General features: G+C 46.7%; 1 protein-coding gene and 3 long non-coding RNA genes across 4 annotated transcripts; 2 read left to right on the top strand and 2 right to left on the bottom strand.

Annotated features, from left to right (window-relative positions):
* Positions 1-5,546: 5,546 nt before the first annotated feature.
* LOC120965395 (uncharacterized) lies at positions 5,547-10,141 on the top strand. Its single transcript, XR_005758260.1, has 3 exons — positions 5,547-5,762; positions 5,860-5,946; positions 9,714-10,141. It is a non-coding gene; the product is annotated as an uncharacterized lncRNA (long non-coding RNA).
* A 3,175-nt stretch (positions 10,142-13,316) lies between these two features.
* On the bottom strand, positions 13,317-14,319 carry LOC109742315 (BTB/POZ and MATH domain-containing protein 2-like). The gene is made up of 2 exons (XM_040390150.2): positions 14,068-14,319; positions 13,317-13,892 (listed from the first exon to the last, which is right to left on the bottom strand). Exons 1-2 carry the CDS (start codon positions 14,317-14,319, stop codon positions 13,317-13,319), a joined length of 828 nt encoding a protein of 275 aa, XP_040246084.2.
* Positions 14,320-17,896: 3,577 nt separating this feature from the next.
* LOC120965396 (uncharacterized) lies at positions 17,897-20,670 on the top strand. The gene is made up of 2 exons (XR_005758261.3): positions 17,897-19,808; positions 20,044-20,670. It is a non-coding gene; the product is annotated as an uncharacterized lncRNA (long non-coding RNA).
* Positions 18,885-20,977, bottom strand: LOC120965397 (uncharacterized). Its single transcript, XR_005758262.3, has 2 exons — positions 20,183-20,977; positions 18,885-20,105 (listed from the first exon to the last, which is right to left on the bottom strand). It is a non-coding gene; the product is annotated as an uncharacterized lncRNA (long non-coding RNA).
* Positions 20,978-22,151: the final 1,174 nt, after the last annotated feature.

Below are 22,151 nucleotides of genomic sequence, written 5' to 3' on the forward strand. Positions count from 1 at the left end.
CTTGCCGGGCCCCCGACAAGGCCCTTGCCGAGGACATTAGCGAGGCCACAGCCAGGCCCGCGTCGACCAGGACTCCGCCGCCGTTCGCATGCAGCTGCCAGCCCAACCAGCTGGGCAGGCACCTGCGTGGCAACATGCGGCTTCCAGGCCAAACCAGCAAGCTCCTACGTGGCGGCATGCAGATCTTCGTGAAGACCCTACCACCGCGCCATCTCAGCTGCCTGCCTACCTACATGGCACCGCACGCATCGCTGGCCAGGGCGCATGTTGGAGCAAGGAGGAGTGGCGACGGACGGGACGGGCCTCACTCCCATCCCCGATAAAGCTAAGGGACACCTAGGAGAGGCATTAAATGTGCCTTGCCTATAATACGGGCGATAAGCTCGCAGTACTGTAGGCCTTTCCACCTCCTGTGTGCCACTGTGGCAGCCCCTTTCGACTATAAAAGGAGGACCATGGCGTACTGGAGGGGGATTTGGCCCTTTTGAACTACTCAGCCACCGTAGCTAGTTCGAGAGCTCAAGAACACTCAATACATCCACCAAAGCAGGACTAGGGTATTACGTATCCTCGCAGCCCGAACCTGGGTAAACGATCCGTGTGCTTCTTGTTAGACCTTCTCTTCTCGCAACCCCGCGCCCCGCCAACCGCAGTAGGGATTCTTGTGATCCGATAGGTGTCGTTTCCCACTGACAAGAACATAGCCCGCATCTAGATTATATGGTTCCGCAAACGAACACCTCGAGAGGTGATCGCCTTGGCCACGCGCCTCACCCTGTCACGACAAGGCGAGGGAGGAGAAGCAACCCCTGTTGCAGTTTCCTTATCGGGCCGGACCATGAGCGCATCCGAGGCCCCTGCCTCGTTTGCCAACTGGTCCGCGTGTTTCGCTGCCGCCGCTGCCAGCGCTGCCTGCGCCAATTCCTTGGCACGGATCAACGAGATCAACTCGCTAGTCCCTCCCGCTCCCAACGGGTCCACTCCACTATCTCCCAAAACCTCGCTCAAGTGATCATTAGAAAAGGAATCAAGAACCATGAAGCGAGGGGGGGATTACCTGAGATCTCCATATTCTTCTGGGCTTGGAGAAGTTGAGCGCGCTGGAGAGATGGCATGTTCCTCTTGGCGTCCTTGGAGCGGGAGCTAGTCCTCACCGGTGGCGCCGGCATGGCCTTGGAGCGCCTGGCCTTGGAGATGGGCGCCGTCTTGGTGGCCTCCTATAGGAGCGGGTCGACGAGGGGGGCCGTGGGGGCCGCCAACGCCATGACCGTCTGGCGCGGAGTGGCTGGTGCTCCTAGCGGCTCCGCAATCCGAACCGCTTCCGCACTCACCTTGCGCACCGCCGCCTTCTTGGCTTGCCGCACCCTGCTGGCCTTGTTACTTCTGCGTCCGCCCTGGATTGGGGAGCGCGATGATGGGAGCTGCGAGGTGTCCATGGACAGGACCAGAGGGGTGCGCGCGCCCTCCAGCACGACCATGTCCTCCAAGTCCGAGAGCCCCTTGTCCACTGGACGCACCGGAGGAGAGGTCACCGAGCCCAGGTTGGAGCCATATTGGTTGGGGATCGACACCTCCAGCCCGTTGGGCAGCCCGTCCCGCGCCGCCTCTGCCGCGTGAGCCGCCTGCCGAGGAGGGATCGCCGCCACTCCCCTGTCTGTGATGCCAAGCTTTTCCCAAACCGCCGTGTCAATGGAATCGTCCTACATACTTGCATCTTGATCCTTGTCCCCGTCCCACCCCTGGTAGCCATAATCCGGGCCCTTGCCATTGTTGGGAGGAGGAGGAGGGGGAAGGGCAGGAGCCCCCTGACGAGGCGGGTCGAGCTCTGGCTCCTCTTTGATGTTGTAGCCCGCACCATTGAACCAGATCCGCACCATGCCCCACAGCTTGGAAGGGTTGCGGCAGACGAAGCGCATGTGGACAGGCCCCGGACGGATCAACGACTCCTCGTCGACCAAGAGGGGCCTGCCGAGCATTGTAGTTGCCGCCATGAGCCGGTCAGTTTGCCACTGCTTGGGCGGCACCCCCCGCAGCTTGACCCAGACCTCTGGCATAGCCTCTCCCTTTGGCTTGTTGAGAACGGTGTCGCGGATGTCGGCCGTGATGTTGTTGAGGGAAAGGTAAAGCTTGCCGCTGCGTGTGGCCATCCGCAGCATGGCCGGGTCCGGGAACACCACAGAGAAAGTGTCGCCGTCGAGATGGGTCACCTGCCAGTCCCATGACCCCTCAAACAAGTGCGGCAGCTCCACCTCCAGAATGGCCTTCGAGAGGGAGCCCGGGGCTGCAGACAGAATGACCGCGTTGGCCCTGAGCAGGTCCTGCGGCTCCTCCTCTGAGTCTTCAGCGTACTACAGGTAATAGAACCCCTCCCCGGAGATGGTGTGCCCCATGGTTTGGTGCAGAAGGGCCTTCCCGCAGGTGGGGCAGTGGGCAGATGTGTGGCCCTCCTGGGTGCACACCATGCACAACAGCTTGAAGGAGCAGTTGTTTTGGAAGTAGCCGGAGCGGCCGCACTTGAAGCATTCCGGGTCGTCCGCCTCCTCAATGGGGATCGGCTCCGCCGCCGTGCCCTTGGAAGAAGAAGGCGTCGAAGGATGTTGCGGGAGGGGCGGCTTGGAGGCCGCCGCCCCCGCAGACTTGAACTTCTGCTTCTTCGCATATGGATCTTCGACGGGGTCGCCCCGTGGGGAAGCGGCAGCCCCCTTGCGCTTGAGCTCGAGGCCACGCTTCTTGTGCTCCTCCTTCTTCTTTTTCCTCTCCTGTTCCTTGAGCCACCAAGCAGGCGGTGGCCCCCAGCCTCCCTCCTCGCCGGCGCGCTCCGTCCCCTACGCTATGGGCTGCTGACGCCGCTCGTGGTCCCGCGCCCGCTCCGCCGCCGGCTCTTGGGATCCCATGGCCCGCTTGTCCGCACGACGATTAGTCTTGGAGCCCATCGCCACCACCTCGGTGAAGGAGCGCACGAGGGGTGGAGGGGGAGGGGTGGGGAAGTGGGTGCGAGCGGATCGGCCAAACGCCTCACCTCAGATCTGGTGGCTGGAAACCCTAAAGAGGCGTCTAGGGTTCCCTGGCGCAGCCACAACCACTTATATGGCTTGGCGAGTGGGCCTGGGCCGGACTGGGCAGCCTCTTGCGGATCCAGCTGGGCCAGCGGCGCGGACACGAACGATGGGTCTGCTACAGACGCAGGCGGTTGTACCAAGGCGCTCGCAGGCCCCACCGCTAGGTCGCGGCCCACCTGCCTGACCTGGCCCACCGGCCCTGGAGACGTCTCCTCCCCAACCCTAGGCGCAGGAGCCCGAGGTTCCGCGGGCGCCGCCGCCACCGCGGATCGAGCCGCCTCCGGCCAGATCTGCCCCGGACTGGCGAGAAGAAGAAGGTCGGCGCCCGTCTCTGGGCACAGCCGCCCCCGCCGGAGCAGCACGAGGCGCAATCCGTGCCAGCGACCCAGCCCGCCTGGGACCGCAGCCGCCTGGGACCGCGGCCGCCGGGCGTGAACGCGCGCCGCCGCCCGACCTTGAAGGAGCCCCCAAGCTCCTCCGCCCGCGCCACGAAGTCGCCGACGGAGCATGAAGCCCTGCCGCGCTCCAAATCAACCACCACATCGCACACCTCCTCCTCCTCCTCGTCCGAACACTCACCGGCCAGGACCCAGAATCTGCTCCCCGACCAGCCACCCGCGCGCGCTGGCCGATGGTCCTTCTCCTTGCCCGGCGAGAGGCGCACCTGCCCCGTCGCCGGCCGGACCTCAGTCCACGCGCCCCCCTCGATGGAGACGCCCGCGGCGTGGACGCACAGGGCGGAGGCGCTCGCGGTGTCGCCGTCCGAGGCACCCTGGTCGCCAGGCCGTACAGGAGCCGTTGGAGCCATCTCAGGAATGGAACACTGAAACTTAATTTGTACTCCCTCCGTCCGGAAATACTTGTCATCAAAATGAATAAAAGGGGATGTATCTAGATGTATTTTAGTTCTAGATATATCTTTTTTAATCTATTTTGATGACAAGTATTTTCGGACGGAGTGAGTAGAAAATAACGGAATAGTTTCTCTAGAATTCCAAGAAAGAAAATGATAAGACTGGATAGCATCGGCCTGGCCCCCGGCTATTGATGATTTGGGCCGTTGGTTGGGCTATCCGAATTGCATTGGGAAGAGGCCCGTTTCTGAGGCTCTTCCTTCCTCCGGTGTCGTTCCCTCCAAAACCAACCGACGACCAACCGCTTGAAATCGATCGGTTGCAGCGGGCGCTCTGTCCGTCGTCGTCTATATAGCTAGCCTCCCGCGCCTCGCCATCCTTTCTCATACGTAGCTTCCTTCCATCCGCCCCCCCTCTCCTCTTCATCTGAGCGCACCAGCGGTGGCGAGATGGCCGACAAGGGGAAGGGGAAAGCCGTCGACGACACTGCCGGTACTTCGTCGCGGACTTCAGGGCGGACGGAGACTGCCGGCGGCGGCGGGACTCATCAGGATCTTCCACTCGGCATCTCTTACCAGTTCAGTGGAGGTAGGTGCCCAAGAAACCGGCGTCCTTGGTTCTTGCGTTGGTGCTCGCTTCTTGGATAGTAACATCCGATGCCTTTGTTTCTTACAGCTCCCGGTGGCGGGGGCGGGACGGGGCTCTCTCAGTCGCAATTGAGGATACCTACGACGACGGTCCAGCAGCCGCTGAGCAATCAAGGTGCGTTCTCTCCCCTCCCAAGAAAATGGCAAAATTCTTTCTCTCTGCTTATCCGTACGGTTCTTGGTTCTTGACTGACGCCGGAGTTGGATTTCTTGGTTTCTGTTGTGTAATTGTGGTTGCAGCCCGTGGGAGTGCGCCCTTCGGCGGCCAGAACCAGATCGCCAACCCACAGTTCGCTGGAGGTGGCGGCGGGGGCGGGTCAGGGGCGGGGTTCGGGGGATCCTCTCAGTTTGGTGTGTTCCCTTCCCCCCGCTCCCCTCCCAAGAAAAGCGACAAATTCTTTCTCTCTGGTCCGTGCGGTTCTTGGTTCTTGACTGACCCCGGAGTTGGATTTCTTGGCTTGTGTTGTGTAATTCTGTTGCAGCTGGTGGGAGTGGGAGTGCGGCCTTGGGCATCCACGCGCCGAGCGGCCAGAACGGCAACTCCCAGTTGGGTGGAGGCGGAGGCGGGGGCGGGTACGGGGGATTCTATCAGTCGACGCCGATGGTCCAGCCGCCCGTGGGCAATCCAGGTGTGTTCCCATCCTCCGAACCCAAGAAAAATTCCAAAACTCTTTCTGTCTGGTCCGTGCCGTGCGGTTCTTCCCTGACGCCGGCCGGCCGGGGTTGGATTTCTTGTTTTCTGTCGTGTAATTCTGTCTGTTGCAGCCGGTGCGCGCGAGTGATGGGATTCGATAACATGTGTCAGACTAAACCTTGCTGGTTTTTTGCAGGTCTCGGGCACGCGGGATTCTCTCAACCGGCGCCGACTCTGGATTCCAGCCGCCCGTGGGCAATCCAGGTGCGTTCCCAACTTGCCTTCCTCCCAACCCAAGAAAAGCGCCAAATTCTGTCTCTCTGGTTCGTGCGATGCGGTTCTTGATGCCTAGTGTAATTCTTTTTGCAGCCTTCCGCGTGGGCGGCAGCCTCACTGGAACGGGAGTGCACTATTTGCAAAGGGGCGCCCACACCACTGCTCTGGAACGCGAAGACTGCGCAAGGTACACGGGTGGGAACCCCGCTGCCCATTTGCTGGGATTGTTACGGAAAAATCTTGGCCGGCGGCAGGCCTCTAGATCATCTAGAGCAATATCTTGCCTCTACAGGTGGGTGGGTTGGGTGCCTCTACAGCATCTAGCGCTCGGGTCCTTGGTTCTTGCGCTCTTGGTTTAATTGTGACAGCGCGCAGCTTCTTTCTTGCAGCTGTCGGTGGCGGCGGCGGGTCGATACCGGAGTTTCTTGCAGCTCACGGTCACGGCGGCGGATACTCTCAGTGGGCGGCTAATCCAGGTGCGTTCCCTCCCAATTCTTTCTCTCTGCACTGACACCGGCCCGAGTTGGATTTCTTGGTTTCTGTCGTGTAATTCTCTCTCTCTCTCTCTCTCTCTCTCTCTCTCTCTCTCTCTCTCTCTCTCTCTCTCTCTCTCTCTCTCTCTCTCTCTCTCTCTATTGCACCGCAGTAACGTCGCCCCTCCTGTGGTGCGTTAATTGCAATTTTCTCGCGGAGCTGTTATGGGACAATCTGCCCATGTGCTGGCCTTGCTACGACCAGTCTCTCGACAAAATGGCTGTCTACGAATACCAGGCTGTGGATCAGGCTCTGGCTCAGATTCGGGCTGACAAGGCTCGGGCTCACCAGGAAGTGGCTGAGGCTCTGGCTCAGGGTCGGAGCATTCTCACTGGTCCGCGGCGCCAGCTCGACCACGGCCAGTCTTCTTCCGCGGCGCCGCCCCACGCTCAAGCTCAAGGCCGATGCCATCGCTGCGGAGCGCCGGAGCACACGCGGATGTCTCAGGGCGGGTTTCCAGTGTGCGAGCTTTGCTTCAACAACTGATCAATCCAAATGTAGCCAAATGTGATGTCATCAGTCCGGCCGAATGCATGCATACTTGATCGAGTAGATGATGAACTTGTAGGACTTAGTAAATGATACTATATACTTGCTGTGGATCCATGTCATTCAGTCTAGTGCAGTCTGATTCCTTAATATTTGGCTCTTTTCTGACGCTTTTGTTTTGCCTGCCTTGTTTTAACTGATTTTTGGCTCTTTGTGCTTGATTGATTCACTTTCAGTTTAACCAAATGAGTGCTCAGACTCAGAGTTTAGTTGCTACTGTTCCAGCTTAAGCTTAATTATGCTCTTAGTTTTGCCTCAAGTGTTTGACTTTTAGTATAACCAAATGAGTAATCAGAGTTTAGTTGCTACTGTTCTGGTTTAAGCTTACGAGTGATGATCATTGTAGATACTATTGCTACGGCCAATATATATATAACAGATTCAGCGCTGTGTATGCTTGTCGTCCGTAAGTGATTCGCCGTGGAGAATAAGGCTGTGGATGCTTTGGTTTTGCCTCCTATGTTTGACTGGTTTAGTTTCAGTTAAACCGAATGAGGGATCCAAGTATTTAGTTTCCGTTGTGAGGACACTAGTTCTCTGAACTTCTTGTCTCTGAACATACCTGAAGAAAGATCAGTGCCTCTCGAAGAACAAGGGCTCCCCTGTTCAGTATCCGACAACGGCAACAGTTGACTGAAGTTTTTTTTTCTTCTGAAAACACACAGTTAACTGAAGTTTAAAGGATGTAAGCTTCAGTTAATACTTTTTTTTGGCGGTACAGTTAACACTTTTTAATGCTTGTTGTCGGTAAGTGGTTTGGCGTGGGAATAAGGCTGTGGATGCTTTGTTTTTGCCTCGAATGTTTGACTAGTTTAATTTCAGTTAAACCGAATGAGCACTCAAATTTTGTTCAGAGTATGCGTCAGTACACTAGTTGTCTGAACGTCCTGTCTCTGAACACATACCTGAAGAGATCGACACCTTCTCTGAAGAATTCGACATCTACCAGGGACACAGACGACAATTGTGAAGGATCAGCACCTCTATGCTTGTGCTTTTTTTAGATATAAATACTACAGTAGATCAATGAAACTATATACTTGTGCTTGTCTCCTTGTCAGTGCTATGGCATTAGTGAATGAAACTATATATATCCATTAGTCTTTGGTTCTTTTCTGACTCTTCAGTTTTGCCTCAAGTGTTCATCTGGTTCAGTTTCAGTTTGACCAAATGAGTGACCTTCCTTGTTACTGATTATTTAGATTAAACTTACATTTTACAAATGGGTTTCCAGTGTGCGACCGTTGCTTCAACTAGGATCAATCCAAATGTAGCCAAATGTGATGTGATCAGTCCGAATGCATACATACTTGAGTAGATGATGAACTTGTAGGACTTGTTTCCTTGTCACTTAGTAAATGATACTATATACTTGCTGTCGATCGATGTCATTCAGTTCAGGGTGCAGTCTGATTCCTTAATCTTTGGCTCTTTTCTGACGCTTTTGTTTTGTCTGCCTTGTTTTAACTGATTTTTGGATCTTTGTGTTTGATTGATTCACTTTCAGTTTAACCAAATGAGTGCTCAGAGTTTAGTTGCTACTGTTCCAGCTTAAGCTTATGATCTGGCCAATACTACATATAACAGATTCAGTCCTTGTATATCTTTTCGTCGGAGAATAGGCTTTGGTTTCCTGATGCTTTAGTTTTGCCTCAAGTGTTTGTTTGACTTTTAGTTTAACTAAACGAGTAATCAGAGTTTAGTTGCTACTGTTCTGGTTTAATTTTACGAGTGATGATCATTGTAAATACTAGTAATGTGCTACGGCCAATATATATAGAACAGATTCAGCACTACGTATGCTTGTCGTCCGTAAGTGATTCGCCATGGAGAATAAGGCTGTGGATGCTTTGGTTTTGCCTCCTATGTTTGACTAGTTTAGTTTCAGTTAAACCGAATGAGTGCTCGAAGTATTTAGTTTCAATTGAAACTAGTTCCCTGAACTTCTTGTCTCTGAACATACCTGAAGAAAGATCAGTGCCTCTCGAAGAACAAGGGCTCCCCTGTTCAGTGTCCGACAACGGCAACAGTTGACTCAAGTTTTTTTTCTTCTGAAAACACACAGTTAACTGAAGTTTAACTGATGTAAGCTTCAGTTAATACTTTTCTTTTGCGTGACAGTTAACACTTTTTAATGCTTGTCGTCGGTAAGGGGTTTGGCGTGGGGATAAGGCTGTGGATGCTTTGTTTTTGCCGAATGAGCACTCAAATTTTGGTCAGACTATGCGTCAGTACACTAGTTGTCTGAACTTCCTGTCTCTGAACATACCTGAAGAGATCGACACCTTCTCTGAAGAATTCGACATCTTGTGAAGGATCAGCACCTCTATGCTTGTGCTTTTTTAGATAAATACTAGAGTAGATCAATGAAACTATATACTTGTGCTTGTTTCCTTGTCAGTGCTATGGCATTAGTAAATGGAACTATATATCCGTTAATCTTTTGTTCTTTTCTGACTCTTCAGTTTTGCCTCAAGTTTCGACTGTTTCACTTTCAGTTTAACCAAATGAGTGAGCTTCCTTGCTACTAGTGATCATCCTTCAGCTTAAGCTTAAATTTCACAAGCGATCATCATTGCAAATTCTTATACAGTTATACTAGTATGCTATGGTCAAGTCCAATACTTGGTGCATATGCTTGTGGTTGTTTCCTTTTGTATCTTGCAGTCCTTAAAACAGAGTCTGATTCGTTAGTAATCTTTGGTTGTTTCCTAATTTTTTGGTTTTAACTCGTACTTCTCAGTTAAAGCGAATGAGTGCTAAAATAATTCGGACACCTTGTTTGAACTTTCCGTCTCTGAACATACCTTTTCTCAACTCTGGGAGCAGAGAGCTTATGCTGAGCCTTTTCTGCTTCGCTCTCGTTTTGACACAACACAACAGAATGATTCCTGTGATGCATGTGGCCAAATTAAATGTGGCAATGCATGCATACATACTTGAGTAGATCCATGAAACTATGTACTGGTTTCCTTGTCTGTGATCTGATATTAGTAGATTTGCTGTCGATGTCATTCAGTGTGCAGTTTGATCTGTTAACCTTTGGTTCTTTTCTGACTCTTCAGTTTTGCCTCAAGTGTTTGAATGCTTCACTTTCAGTTTAACCTAATGCTTGAGGTTGTTTCCTTTTGTATCTTGCACAGTCTGATTTTAGTTTCAGTTGTCAGGACACTATGCATCACTACACTAGTTATCTGAACTTCCTGTCTCTGAACATACCTGAAGAAATCGATATCTTCTCTCAAGAATTCGACAGCAACTGAGTATCAAGGCGCGAACCGGATCGCTACCAGGGAGACGGACGGCTGGGATGCTCTCCAGTTATGGAAGATGAACGGCTCTCGAAGATTGTTCAGTGTCCGACAATAGCTACACTTGACTGTAAGTAGCTTTTGGTGGTCGACCGGCATCACCACCGCCATTGCTGAATGTCCTCTTAACTGCTGAGCCTTTTATGCTTTGCTCTGTTTTGTTTGCTATATTCAAGTGCTCTGACAATAGTAAATGATACCTCCTACTTTCTGTGGATGTCAGTGTTAACTCGTTAATCTTTGGTTTTGCCTCAAGTGTTTGACTGATTAACTTTCAGTTTCTTTTGCGGATGGATTAACTTTCAGTTCTAAAGATTCAGTGCTGCATATGCTTGTGGCTGTTTCCTTGCTCGTCAGCAAGTGATTCAGTCCTTTGTCGTCAGCAAATGATTTGGCGTGGAGAATAGGCTGTGGATGTTTTGGTTTCCTGACGTTTTAGTTTTGCCACAAATGTTTGACTGATTCACTTTCAGTTTAACCAAATGAGCAATCGGAGTTTAGTTGTTACTGCTCTGGTTTAAGCTTACAAGTGATGATCATTGTAAATTCAAGTAATGTGCTATGGCCAATATATAAACTGATTCTATTAGTGTGCTGTAAGTGATTCGGCATGGAGAATAAGGCTGTGGATGCTTTGGTCTTGTCTCGTATCTTTGACTGCTTTAGTTTCAGTCAAACCGAATGACTTCCCAATTTTTTTAGTTTCAGTCAGGACACTAGTTCTCTGAACATACCTGAAGAAATCGACACCTTCTCTTAAAGAATTCGACTGCTACCAGGGAGACGGGCGGCTAGGATGCGCCCCAATTATGAAAGATCAATGCCTCTCAAAGAACAAGGGCTCCCCTGTTCAGTGTCCGACAACGGCTACAGTTGACTGAAGTTTTTTTTTTTCTGAAAACACACAGTTAACTGAAGTTTAACTGATGTAAACTTCAGTTAATACTTTTTTTTGCGGGGGACAGTTAACACTTTTTAATGCTTGTCGTCGGTAAGTGGTTCAGCGTGGGAATAAGGCTGTGGATTCTTTGTTTTTGCCTCGAATGTTTGACTGGTTTAATTTCGGTTAAACAGAATGAGCACTCAACTTTTGTTCAGACTATATATCCGTTAGTGCTATGGCATTAATAAATGAAACTATATATCCGTTAATCTTTTGTTCTTTTCTGACTCAAGTGTTCGACTATTTCACTTCCAGTTTAACCAAATGAGTGAGCTTCCTTGCTACTAGTGATTATCCTTCAGCTTAAGCTTACACTTCACAAGTGATCATCATTGCAAATTCTTATACTAGTATGCTATGGCCAAGGCCAACACATATAATTGATCATTTTTTGGTGCATATGCTTGTGGTTGTTTCCTTCTATATCTTGCAGTCCTTAAAGCACAGTCTGATTCGTTAGTAATCTTTTGTTGTTTCCTAATGTTTTGGTTTAAATCGTATGTTTAAATGGGTTTAACTCGTACTCCCTCCGTTCCAAAATAGATGACCCAACTTTGTACTAACTTTAGTACAAAGTTGGGTCATCTATTTTGGAACGGAGGGAGTATCAGTTAAAGCGAATGAGTGCTAAAAAAATCGGACTATCCGTCAGGACACTAGTTCTATGAACTTTCCGTCTCTGAACATAGCTGAAGAAATCGACACCTTGTCTGAAGAATTCGACAACTACAATTATCAAGACGCGAACCGGTACGCTGCCAGGGAAACGGACGGCTAGGATGTTCTGCAGTTATGAAAGATCAACGCCTCTAGAGGACCAAGGGCTCCCCTGTTCAGTCTCCGACAACGGCTAAACTTTTCTTATTTTTTGCGGGGTAACAACGGCTACAGATAACTGAAGTTTAACTGTTGTACACTTCAGTTAACTCTGTTTCACTGCATGTACTTTCAAGTGGTGGCGCTGGCGCCTGGGGTTGATTTGGAGCCGCAGATCCACGAGCTTAATGCTACTCCCTCCATCCCATAATGTAAGACGTTTTTTGACTCTATTGTAGTGTCAAAAAACTTCTTACAATATGGGACGGAGGGAGTACTTTCCAGGAGCCTGGACTCAGGATGGGAATGAGCCGACCTGGCCCTGTTGGCCTCGAGCCAATTTTGGAGGCCATGGGCCGACCCAATTCAAAAAAAGTCAGCGATCTCACACTAGCCCAATGGGTATCCCGGGTCGACCCAACTTCTATCTTTTACATATTTTTTCGGCGGTTGGTTTACTTAGAACATTCTCTAAAATATATTTTAATGATACAACAAAATTATGACCTGAGCAAGGATGATAATATGAAATATATAAAGTTTACAAAGGGACCACAAGTCCAATTTCAACACTTCTTACATCTAATTTATAGAGACACATCGATCAAATTGATTCCAGTACGTGTAGTAAGCTAGCTATCTGATTCTCTCTTTTCTAATTTACAAAGACGAAGCTAGCTCACGTAGCAGTACGTGTAATAAGCTAGATAGCTAATTGGTATTCTAGGTTTGCCGACGCATGATGGATAATTGGTGAACCAAACCTGGATGTATCGATTTTTATCGATATGGTGCACTCACCAGTATTACTTGTGTTAATTTCTCTGAACTTCCTGTCCCTGAACACACCTGAAGAAATTGACACCTTATCTGAAGAATTGGACAGCTACCAGAAAGACGGACGGCTAGGATGCGCTCCGCTTGTGAAAGATCAATGCCCCTCGAAGACCAAGGGCTCCCCTGTTCAGTGTCCGACAAAGGCTACAGTTGACTGAAGTTTCTTTTCTTAAAATACACAGTCAAATGAAGTTTAACTTCTGTAAGCTTCAGTTAACTCTCTTTTTTGCGGGAGACAGTTAACTCTGTTCACTGCGTGCAACTTCAGTTAACCTTCTGCGATTCGTTGAACTTCAGTTAACCTTCTGCGATTCGTTGAACGGGTTATCATCTTATTCTCCAAGTATTATCATCTGTAGCTACTGGTAAAAGTAGAAGCACACTAATTGGTAGATCAGATTAATCGTGTTGTTTCCTTTTATGTCTTTCAGTCCTTTGTTGTCGGTAAATTATTTGGCGTGGAGAAAAGGCCATGGTGCTCTACATCACTGTCTGATTCATAAATAATATTTTGTTGTTTCCTGATGCTTTGGTTCACCTCGTATGTTTGACTGGTTTAGTTTCAGCTAAACCGAATGAGTGCTCAATTTTTTTAGTTTCAGTTGTCAGGACACTATACACAGCATGGAACATCTAGAAGGATAGAAATCGACGCGTCTTTGATCACAAAGCTTTGCAAGAGTCTGCTCTCCTTCAGCTCCTCAAGCAGGACATTCTACAACCAACTCTCTCAGTCCGCTGGCTTTCTGATGTCGAGAACAGCCCAGAACCTGAACCTGATTGATGTTCTTCTCTCATTTTCTTTGGGTTGGGCCACCTAAAAAACCGGCTTTGTAACGCAACCTTTGTACTTTATTTATGAAGATTTTCTTCTCTTCTCCAATGTGTCCTCTATGAAAGATGGGCAATTCGCCTTGAAATCCTTGAAACCTGATAATTCGATAAATTGAAGGCAAGCATCCTTAAGCTGGTGGCAGTTATGTTGGTGAGCTAAAGCCAATGTGGTTGTCACAGTGTCCTTGTTCAGATCCTCGCAAAGGATACTTTGGCAAACCAGCTTGAGCCTATCCATTGCATATCTATCCGCAGCAACTAGTAAAAGTCGGACCATCTCAGTATCCTCACTGCTAGGCAAAGAGTCAGTATAGATGAAATGGAGGATGGCCTTGAAAACAGCAGGTTGCATGTCCTGGACGATTATGCACTGCCCCGGCCTCGCCTCCTGCATTGACCCATAGAGCTCTTCTTTCAAAACAGGCGACCGCATAGCAAGAACAAACCTATGCGCTTCAATCATCTCTCCTCCAACAATGAAACTGACATCAAATCCCTCCTTTTCTTCGAGTAGCTTGGCAACATGGTCAGTCATGTCAGGTGGTGGCATGTCGATTTTGGGGTAAGATTTGGTTTCAGTAACATGTGGCCTCTTGAACTGTGACGATGCATTCGATCATCAGGCGATCATCCCTAAGGTACACGGATCCCTCGATCTCACTTCGCCTTATGAAAATAGGAGTCAGTGGAGCAAACCTGCTAATATCACCGGACCTGAAAATCCTAGGTCCTGTTTTATGCATTGAATACGAGATTCCAGTGCACTGGTCCACCAGCCTCATGTCGCAGGATGCCCGGAGTTCAGTGATGCACAAAAGCTCGAGATAAACCGAGATGTAATCTTGGCCCTCTCCTTTGTACCCATCAGGGAAGAAGCGTATGGCCCAGTTGTGGTCGCCGACCATGAAAACCCCGGACCGTATGTAGCTGTTGTCGTCGTGGCCCATACCTTTGTGCTTGCTGTAACCCAAGATATTGAACACATGTGTGCCTTGAGCCTCCTCCAGTGGGTTGCACATAGACATCGTCTTACATGTCTTCATCACGTGAAGAGAAGGAAAGATTGCCGGCACAGAGGAGAAAGAATCTCCGCGACTGCGCCGTTGGGTGCTGATGTGAAGGAAAAATGCATTAATCCCAGAGAAAAGCAGAGGGAAAGAGAATCAGGATACGTGGGAGTCATCTAGGTGTACCTTCAGGCCTTTGATGGTGACCGGAGGTTATCGGCTGTGGTGGCGGTGCCGAGGATCTAGTCGCCCCGACTTCCCTTTTTATGTGAGATTTTTTTTTTAGGAAAGGCCATCACGACTAGCTTTATTGAGTAGAAATAACGTTTACATCGTCCACGAGCTCCTTCACCAAACAGTCAAGAGGCTCATCCAACCAACTAAGAGAGTACTTATTACAGAAACTAAATTTCGCCAGCGCATGAGCTGCTTGATTACAAGAACGTAAACAATGCTTAAAGATAACCTTTCCAATTGAAGAGACTATATCCACACATTCCGCAAACATTGTGGCTGCTTCTTCCCACCATCGTGTATGACCAGCGCAAAAGTTAATAACTTGGAGAGAGTTGAATTCCGCCTCTTTCCGATTAAAGCCAAGATAATTAGCAAATAAAAGACCATCTCTCATTGCCAGAGCTTCAGTAGTGATTGCATCAGCTGCGATAGGAATAAATTTGCATTGGCAGGCGATGAAATTTCCCCTTCCATCTCAAAGAACAGCCGATGTCGCCCCCATTCCTTCATCTGCAAAGAATGCTGCATCCACATTTAGTTTGGTGAATCCCGGATCTGGTTCTGACCATTTTGTTTGAGATAACTCCAATGCCCTACTAGATGATGATTGGAAATTCGGAATGATTGAAAGAATTGATATTGGCCATCTCCAAGGAGGTGGAACTCCTTCATTCTGTGTCACTTGTCTCCTAATCCACCACAGGTACCATGCCCCTACAGCCAAGGCTTGCTTGAAGTTAACATTCGGGTGTAAAGATAGTTGACGATCAGGTAGCGATAGGATATGCTCAAATATAATTGAACCCGATCTATCAACTGGAATCGATTGTTCAATAAGCTCCCACATGCCCAGCCGACGCCAAAGATCCTTCACATGCATGTCCTCCGCCCCCTGATGACAGATTGGGCACGCTCCGTTCGAACTGACATGTCTGTTCGTCAGGATAGCCTTTAATGGAATGATTCCACGCAATACCCTCCATCCGAATACCTGAACTTTATGTGGCACTGGTAGTTTCCATAACGTATTCCATATTGCCAAAGGTGCAGAACAACTCGGTCACTCCATCCTATTCGCATGCGCCCTGAAAGTGTGTAACCATTGCAAATGGTAAGCTCTTCGGACCGAGAAGAAACCTGAACGGTTCGATTGCCATGCTATGAAATCATCGAATGCTTGATGGTGAATAGGAATTTGCAGTATTCTTTGAGCATCCACTAAATAGAATATAGCTCTCACAAGGTCCTCGTCCCAAGTGCCGGACACAGGATCTATAAGTTCACAAACCCTTGAGAATTGTTTGGTTCCTTGGCGTGATTACTTTCATGTCCGAGCTAGAAGGAATCCAAGGGTCCTACCAAATGTTCACTTCCTCTCCTGTACCGATTCTCCAAATGTACCCTTTTTTAAGGTTTCCAATCCTTTTAGGATACTTTGCCATGTGAAAGAGGACCCGTTCTTTGGTGTAGCATTTAATATATTCCCATTAGGATAGTACTTAGCCTTTAAAACTCTTGCCACCAAAGAGTTCGGTTCAGTAACAAGTCTCCAATATTGTTTTGCGAGCATAGCTAGGTTGAAAGAGTAAAAAAAAATTTGTTTTGTCTCGATAAAAAAGACAAATTTTACTGCTTCCAAATAGCGTTTCACGGCACAAAATTTTGTCTTTTTTGCACAGGCTACAAAAAAAGTTGTTTTTCTGTGAAACTTTCTGCACACACATAGAATATGGAGATGTCCGCACGCACTTTTTTTTTCAGAATTTTTGACATTGCAAAATGTATTTTTCAAAATGGGTTCATATGTACCCGGGTTCATCCATGCACTTCTCCTGAAACAAACACTCTTATCTGCCCCAACTATAGCTGGCAGTCCAAGATATTTATTTGATAATGCATCTGTGTCAATATGAAGGATTTGACTGATTTCTGCTTTTGACACCACACTTGTATTGGGACTGAAAAATATGCTTGATTTTGCCAGACTCATCAATTATCCTGAGTTTGCACAATAGGTATCCAATACTTGTTGTAAGGAAGTTGCATTCAACATATCTGCTCTCATGAGAATTAATCTGGCTGGGCCTGGAGTTCCAAAGGGTGTCTCGTAGTAGGTCCCAAACTTAGAGGATTTGAAGCGGTCTCTATTGCGCATAGCTACGTACCGAGCCATCAGATTTGGAGGTTGCCTCGAGCATGTTCCAGGCTGGATCGTTCGCTCGTGAGGAAACCTCATCAAGAACGTTATTTTCTCCTAGACTAGCAAAAAAAAGCGTGTGTTGTAATGGAAAAAAAATAAGTCCTTAAAAACATGAAAACAATTTATGTTAGACACAACATGGACTTTTAGATTTTGATTTTGATTCCGATTGAGTACTCCTCCTACGTTGGTGACGGATGACAATCGGTCGAGCAAGGTAGACATTTGCGAGGCGACGCCTAGGATTAGAGCGTGTTGGTGACGGGTATCGACTGCTAGGCCCCCCCCCCCCCCCACCTCATACACGTCTCCATGTGATGACATGACCCAATACAAAATGGACAGGTGCTGACTGCTCGACACGATTGTTATTGAAGACGCAAGGCCAAGCCGCGCCCCCCACACACCTCATACACATCTTCATGGGATGACGGCCCAATACTAAATGGACAGGCGTTGCCACATAAATCAAAGCATTATTTGATTGTACCCAGCAGGTCATCACTGGTCACATTCTCCTTTAAAGATCACCTTTGCCTGGCCTATTTCTGGAATATTTTTTCCCACAATCCCATTTAAGTTAGAGCCAATCAGCCATGTATGTTATCTTCTTTAAATATTTTGGCTCCCGTCTATAAATACCACGAATAGTTTTTCCCCACGGTCCTGCTTAAATTAGAGCCAATCAATCATATATGTTTCACATCTCACCCTATTTATCATAATTCTTTTCTTTCCTTTAAAGGGGCTTGTTGATTATCTACACGCAGACATATGTAAATTGGTGATATCCGATATAAAACAGCGAGGATGGACTATTGATTAATAAGTCATAAGTGAATCACGTCTTTACCGTTCAAAACAAAGTGAATGATGTCTTTTATCACAATCGAAAGCTAGTTGAACTGGTTGAACCCTCGAAAGGGAGGTCGTAAGAGTTTGATCATCCACGATAACAATTTTTTGGGCCCAACTTGGCCCAGTTCGATGATGCTCGAAAAAGGCCTAACAGGGGCTGCTGCGTAGTGTGTGCAAAGGCCGAACAATATGTACACGGTGCAGATGGGAGTCCTATCATGAGTGACGGATTTATAGGATCGATCTGTGGCTTCTAAGTTTTTTTAATGAGAAAACTCGCTTAATCAATAACGGATTTGCTATTTTACAGTTGACTGTTTTTCAATTTGCCTACACTCAAATCTCTCTCCGTCCGCTCTTGCGCAGAGATTCGCGTTGTGAGGTTTGGTTTTCGGGCTGGTTTTTGCTGTCGGGCGCGGTTTTTCTGTCTCAGCTCGTTACCGTAACGCCCGCCCGACCCCTGTTTGGTTTTGTCCTTTCTGAATTTTCGGCGCGGTTTTCCCTTTTCATTCGAGAGTCACTGTTTCGATAAAGCAGAGAGAGAGAGAGAGGGGAAGGGGCGCTCGAGCGGAGGAGGAGGAGACCAGGCGATTCGTGTCGTTCATGTCGATTCCGAGACCCCCCCTCCCCCCACCTGTCGAGCTTGATTTCTCTCCCCTTTCTCTTCGATTCATGACGTCTTAGGTTGGTCGGCCTCGTCATTCTCCCTCCTGCACATGATTTTTGATTGTTTCTGGGTGTGTGGCTTTCCAGATCTAGGTGAATTGCTGCCGTGATTTCTTTGTGGGTTCGTGATTGGTGTTTGTAGCCGCCGTGTTGTTGTAGATTCGTGGTAGGCGCTGGTAGTTGTCTCGTTTTTTTTTTGGTTAGATGTAGATGTATGGATTAGATGCAGGGTTTCAGATGAGTGTTTTTGTGGTTAGAGTTTGGTGACTTGCGCTGGCAGGTGGTCTTTATGTTCGTGGATCCTGTTGGTTTTTTGTAGTAGATACATGAATTTTGGTGAGGTTTAGTTGTAGTTAGTTGTTATCAGTGGCCTCTACTGCATGCAGTGCACAGGTTCCATGACTTCTGAGTGTTATCAATGGCCTCTGGGTGTATCAGACTTACCCCAGCCTCCAGTTAGCTCTGTTTTTGGTGTATTTTCCAGGTTATATTTTCTATTTTCCCCTGTGTTCTAGCCCTGTACTTACCCCTAGTTTGTGAGTGTTGGTTCTTATCAATGTATTTTTTCAGTGCTCATGTATTAGAGTGTAAGCACAATAATTTATGTGTTCTTTTGCTAGTATTTGTTTTCTGAAGTTCATGTAGGTTATCTAGATTATCTATTGAATTGTGCGCTTTTCTCTGTATTTTTATGTGCTTTGCACTTCAATTCCTCTATTCTTTCATTTTTCTAATGCTCCTGGTTGATTGAACCAACCAGGATTTGCAGTGTAACTCTATTTGTATTGAGTCTGTATTTTACTTATGTTTCTGTAGTGTAATTATCCTAGAGTTACTGCGTAATTATGTCCAGAGTTTCAGTGTAATATAGGCCAGAGTTACTGTGTAATTTCCCTGAGTTGCAGTGTAATTCCCCCCAGAGTTACCGTGTAATTCTCATGCTTATTATATGTACTTGACCCTAGAGTTTTACACACTGTGATTACCCCAGAGTTACTGTGTAATTACCCCAGAGTTCCAGTGTAATATACCTTAGAGTTGTTGTGTAATTTGTCCCAGAGTTTCAGTGTAATTACCCCCAGAGTTACTGTGTAATTCACATGCTGCTTACATATTATCCCAGAGTTATAATGTGTCCCATTTTTTACAGTGTAATTTTGTATGATTCGGTTATGTAATTCCTGAAATTTTGGCTTTCATTCTTGTTGATTGTTCGAGTGTCGTTGTGGTGCAGTTATGAACTATGTCCTGTTTACAGTGTAATCTTCCCAAGAATTCCAGTGTAACCCTAGTTTTACATTATAAACGCCTTGCTTATTCTATGTATTTACAGTGTAATGTTCCCAATAATGCAGTGTTATCCCAGATTTACAGTCTAAGCCCCCTTGCTTTTATTTCTGTATTTATAGTGTAATTTCCGCCCTAATTTTTAGTGTAATATTCATGCTTCAGCTCTGCAATTTATAGGTTTTAGTTTAATGGGTAAGCTTCGGAAAGTCTCTCGCCAGGACGTTACATTAGTATCATCTTCGGAATTTGCATTTGTGTGAGTGCTCTGATTCTCCCCTTTCTCTTTCTTCATTGCTGTGGCAAGTGTTTGAGTTTGTTTTTGTTGCTGCTGAACTGGGGTGAACATCTTCAGTCTCCTGGATACTTAGCATTTTGTTTCGGATTTATTCTTCTTACTAGTTTCAACTTGTATGATATGTACTTGTTTCTGAAATTTTATTAATGTGCCCACCTGTTCCAAATTCATGTGGGCAAACATGTCTGTTTTCCAGGGGTTCGGTTCTGTTGCGCCTTCTTCGCTTGGTGTAGCTTTGTTTTGCATTTCTTCCAATGTCTGCAGCAGAGTTCTCAAGATGTAAGTTTCTCAATTTTTTGTCAGGTCATGAGTTTTTCACCAATAGTTTCACTTACTCTAGAATGAATTGTTGGGCTGTTGGTGTTATGTGTTTTGTTACTGGAGTCCTCCACTCTTAATTGTGTTGTTGATGTAGCCCCATTTGCCGAATGTACCTGCAATCACCATGTTAAGTTAACTGGAGTTCTTGTTGGAATAGCATACTAAGAAAACACTCTTTTTTGTCAAGAGGTTTGGTACCACTACTGTATTTCAAAGTTGCTTTTCTGACCTTGTACATAATGTCTTATTGTAGGAGTGCTGTAAAAGAAAACGATTCCTACAATGTATTTTTTGTGTGAGCTATTTTGATTTTGATGTACGCAACATTTTCTTGTGAGTTTTTGCCATTTAGTGATACTCACATTTTGAATGAGATCTTCTTGTGATAGTGACAGTAGATTGTCTTTTGTTATTGTTCTTCTCATGCTCCCCATCTACATTTTTTTGTAAAGAATTATCTGTGAATTACTGGATCTGTATAAAAAGTCGAGAATTAGGAGGACAGTGGTCTTTCCGGTGTATTTTTAAAGTTCCTGGGTATTTTAGTTCCCTTGGTATTCCAGCATAGATTTTTTGGTGATTTACACTGTATTTATTATGGTAGTATCGCTGTAGTTACTCTGCATTTTTAGTCTGTATTTACACTGTAAGTTCATATGCTTTTTCAGTGTACTTGCTATGTATTTTAGTAGTTTTATGCACCGTTCTTACACTGTAAATCCAGGGCATTTTCATTGTACTTGATCTGTACTTTCACTGATCATTGTACTTGTAAGTTCCGCGGCATTTGGTAATTCTATGGTTTTTTTTTCCAGTGTAAGTCCATGTGTTTCTACATTGTCCAGGAAGTTACAATGTATATATAGGGGCACTTTACAGTGTAATTCCTGGGTTATTTCGCTGTAAATCCTGATCAACAACATTCTTACAATGTAAATGTTCATTTTTACAGTCTAATTTACACTGTATATTCTAGGCGATTTCCACTGTAGTTTTTGTGCAGTTACACTGTAATTCCTAGGTACTTTACCGTGTAAGCTGACAAGTTTTGGCAAGTTTAAATCTCTTGTAGTTTTCAGTGTCAATTCCTGTGTATGTGGACTATAATTTCCAGGGGATTTACACTGTAAGTCTTGGACTATTGCAGTGTACTAATTGTTAGGCAGTTGCAGTGTAAGTTGGCAAGTTCTGCTAGCGTAAATCTTGGACTGTAATTTGTAGGCGTTCTTGGACTCTTTTGCACTGCGATTCTTGGTAAATTTTCAGTGTCATTTACTTTGTCTAAGCAGTCTGTAGGCTCTGATTTTTTTTCTTTCTACTCTCTGCAGCCTTGTTTTCGTATTATACTCCGGAAATGAGTTCCTGTCATTTTTCTGAATGTTTCTATGGTATCAGGTGCGCATATTCTTTTGTATTTTTCTGCATGCTTTCACTAGTATTGAGTCTACAGTGTAATTTTCAGCTACCTTGGGATTATAGTGTAGGTTCTATGATTTTTGCCACTGTATTTCTTCATTATATACTTCAAAGTTTCTGTAATTTCCCAAGTTTAGGCACTGCTAGCGATCACTCATTTCCAGAGTATCCTGTGGTCTAGGTTTAGCTGAAACTGGGTGACAGTTTAGCCCGGCCTGTTTTTTAGAAATAGAAAACATATAGTCGCCGGGGTGGTTATTTTTGGACATACAAGTGTGCTCTGTTTTTTGGTCAAGAAATGTGAATGTTACCGAATTGAAAAACAGTCAAGTGCTGAATAGACACTCCCATCAATAAAAGGTACCATCCTTTATTTCTCTAGCAACGTTGGCTAGTGAAAGTGCAAGTAATCCCGGGTGGTTTTGGTAATTAATAACAACATATATATCATTGATCTAATGCACATTGATAATAAATTTCAGAGAAGATCAATGAATGGCATGGCAAAGACTAGTGGATGTGGACCTCTTAAAATACAAAGGACAAAGATTGGCAAAGCTTCAAGGA

The sequence above is a fragment of the Aegilops tauschii genome, chromosome 5 (assembly GCF_002575655.3).
Source record: "Aegilops tauschii subsp. strangulata cultivar AL8/78 chromosome 5, Aet v6.0, whole genome shotgun sequence".
NCBI lineage: Eukaryota > Viridiplantae > Streptophyta > Magnoliopsida > Poales > Poaceae > Aegilops > Aegilops tauschii.

Bases quoted from the DNA above. Each gene is read 5' to 3' on its own strand.
- LOC109742315 (XM_040390150.2), bottom strand. From the start codon at position 14,319: ATGTCTATGTGCAACCCACTGGAGGAGGCTCAAGGCACACATGTGTTC. The intron at 13,893-14,067 runs GTGGACCAGTGC...GCATCGTCACAG, and splicing joins CATCCTGCGACATGAGGCTG to TTCAAGAGGCCACATGTTAC.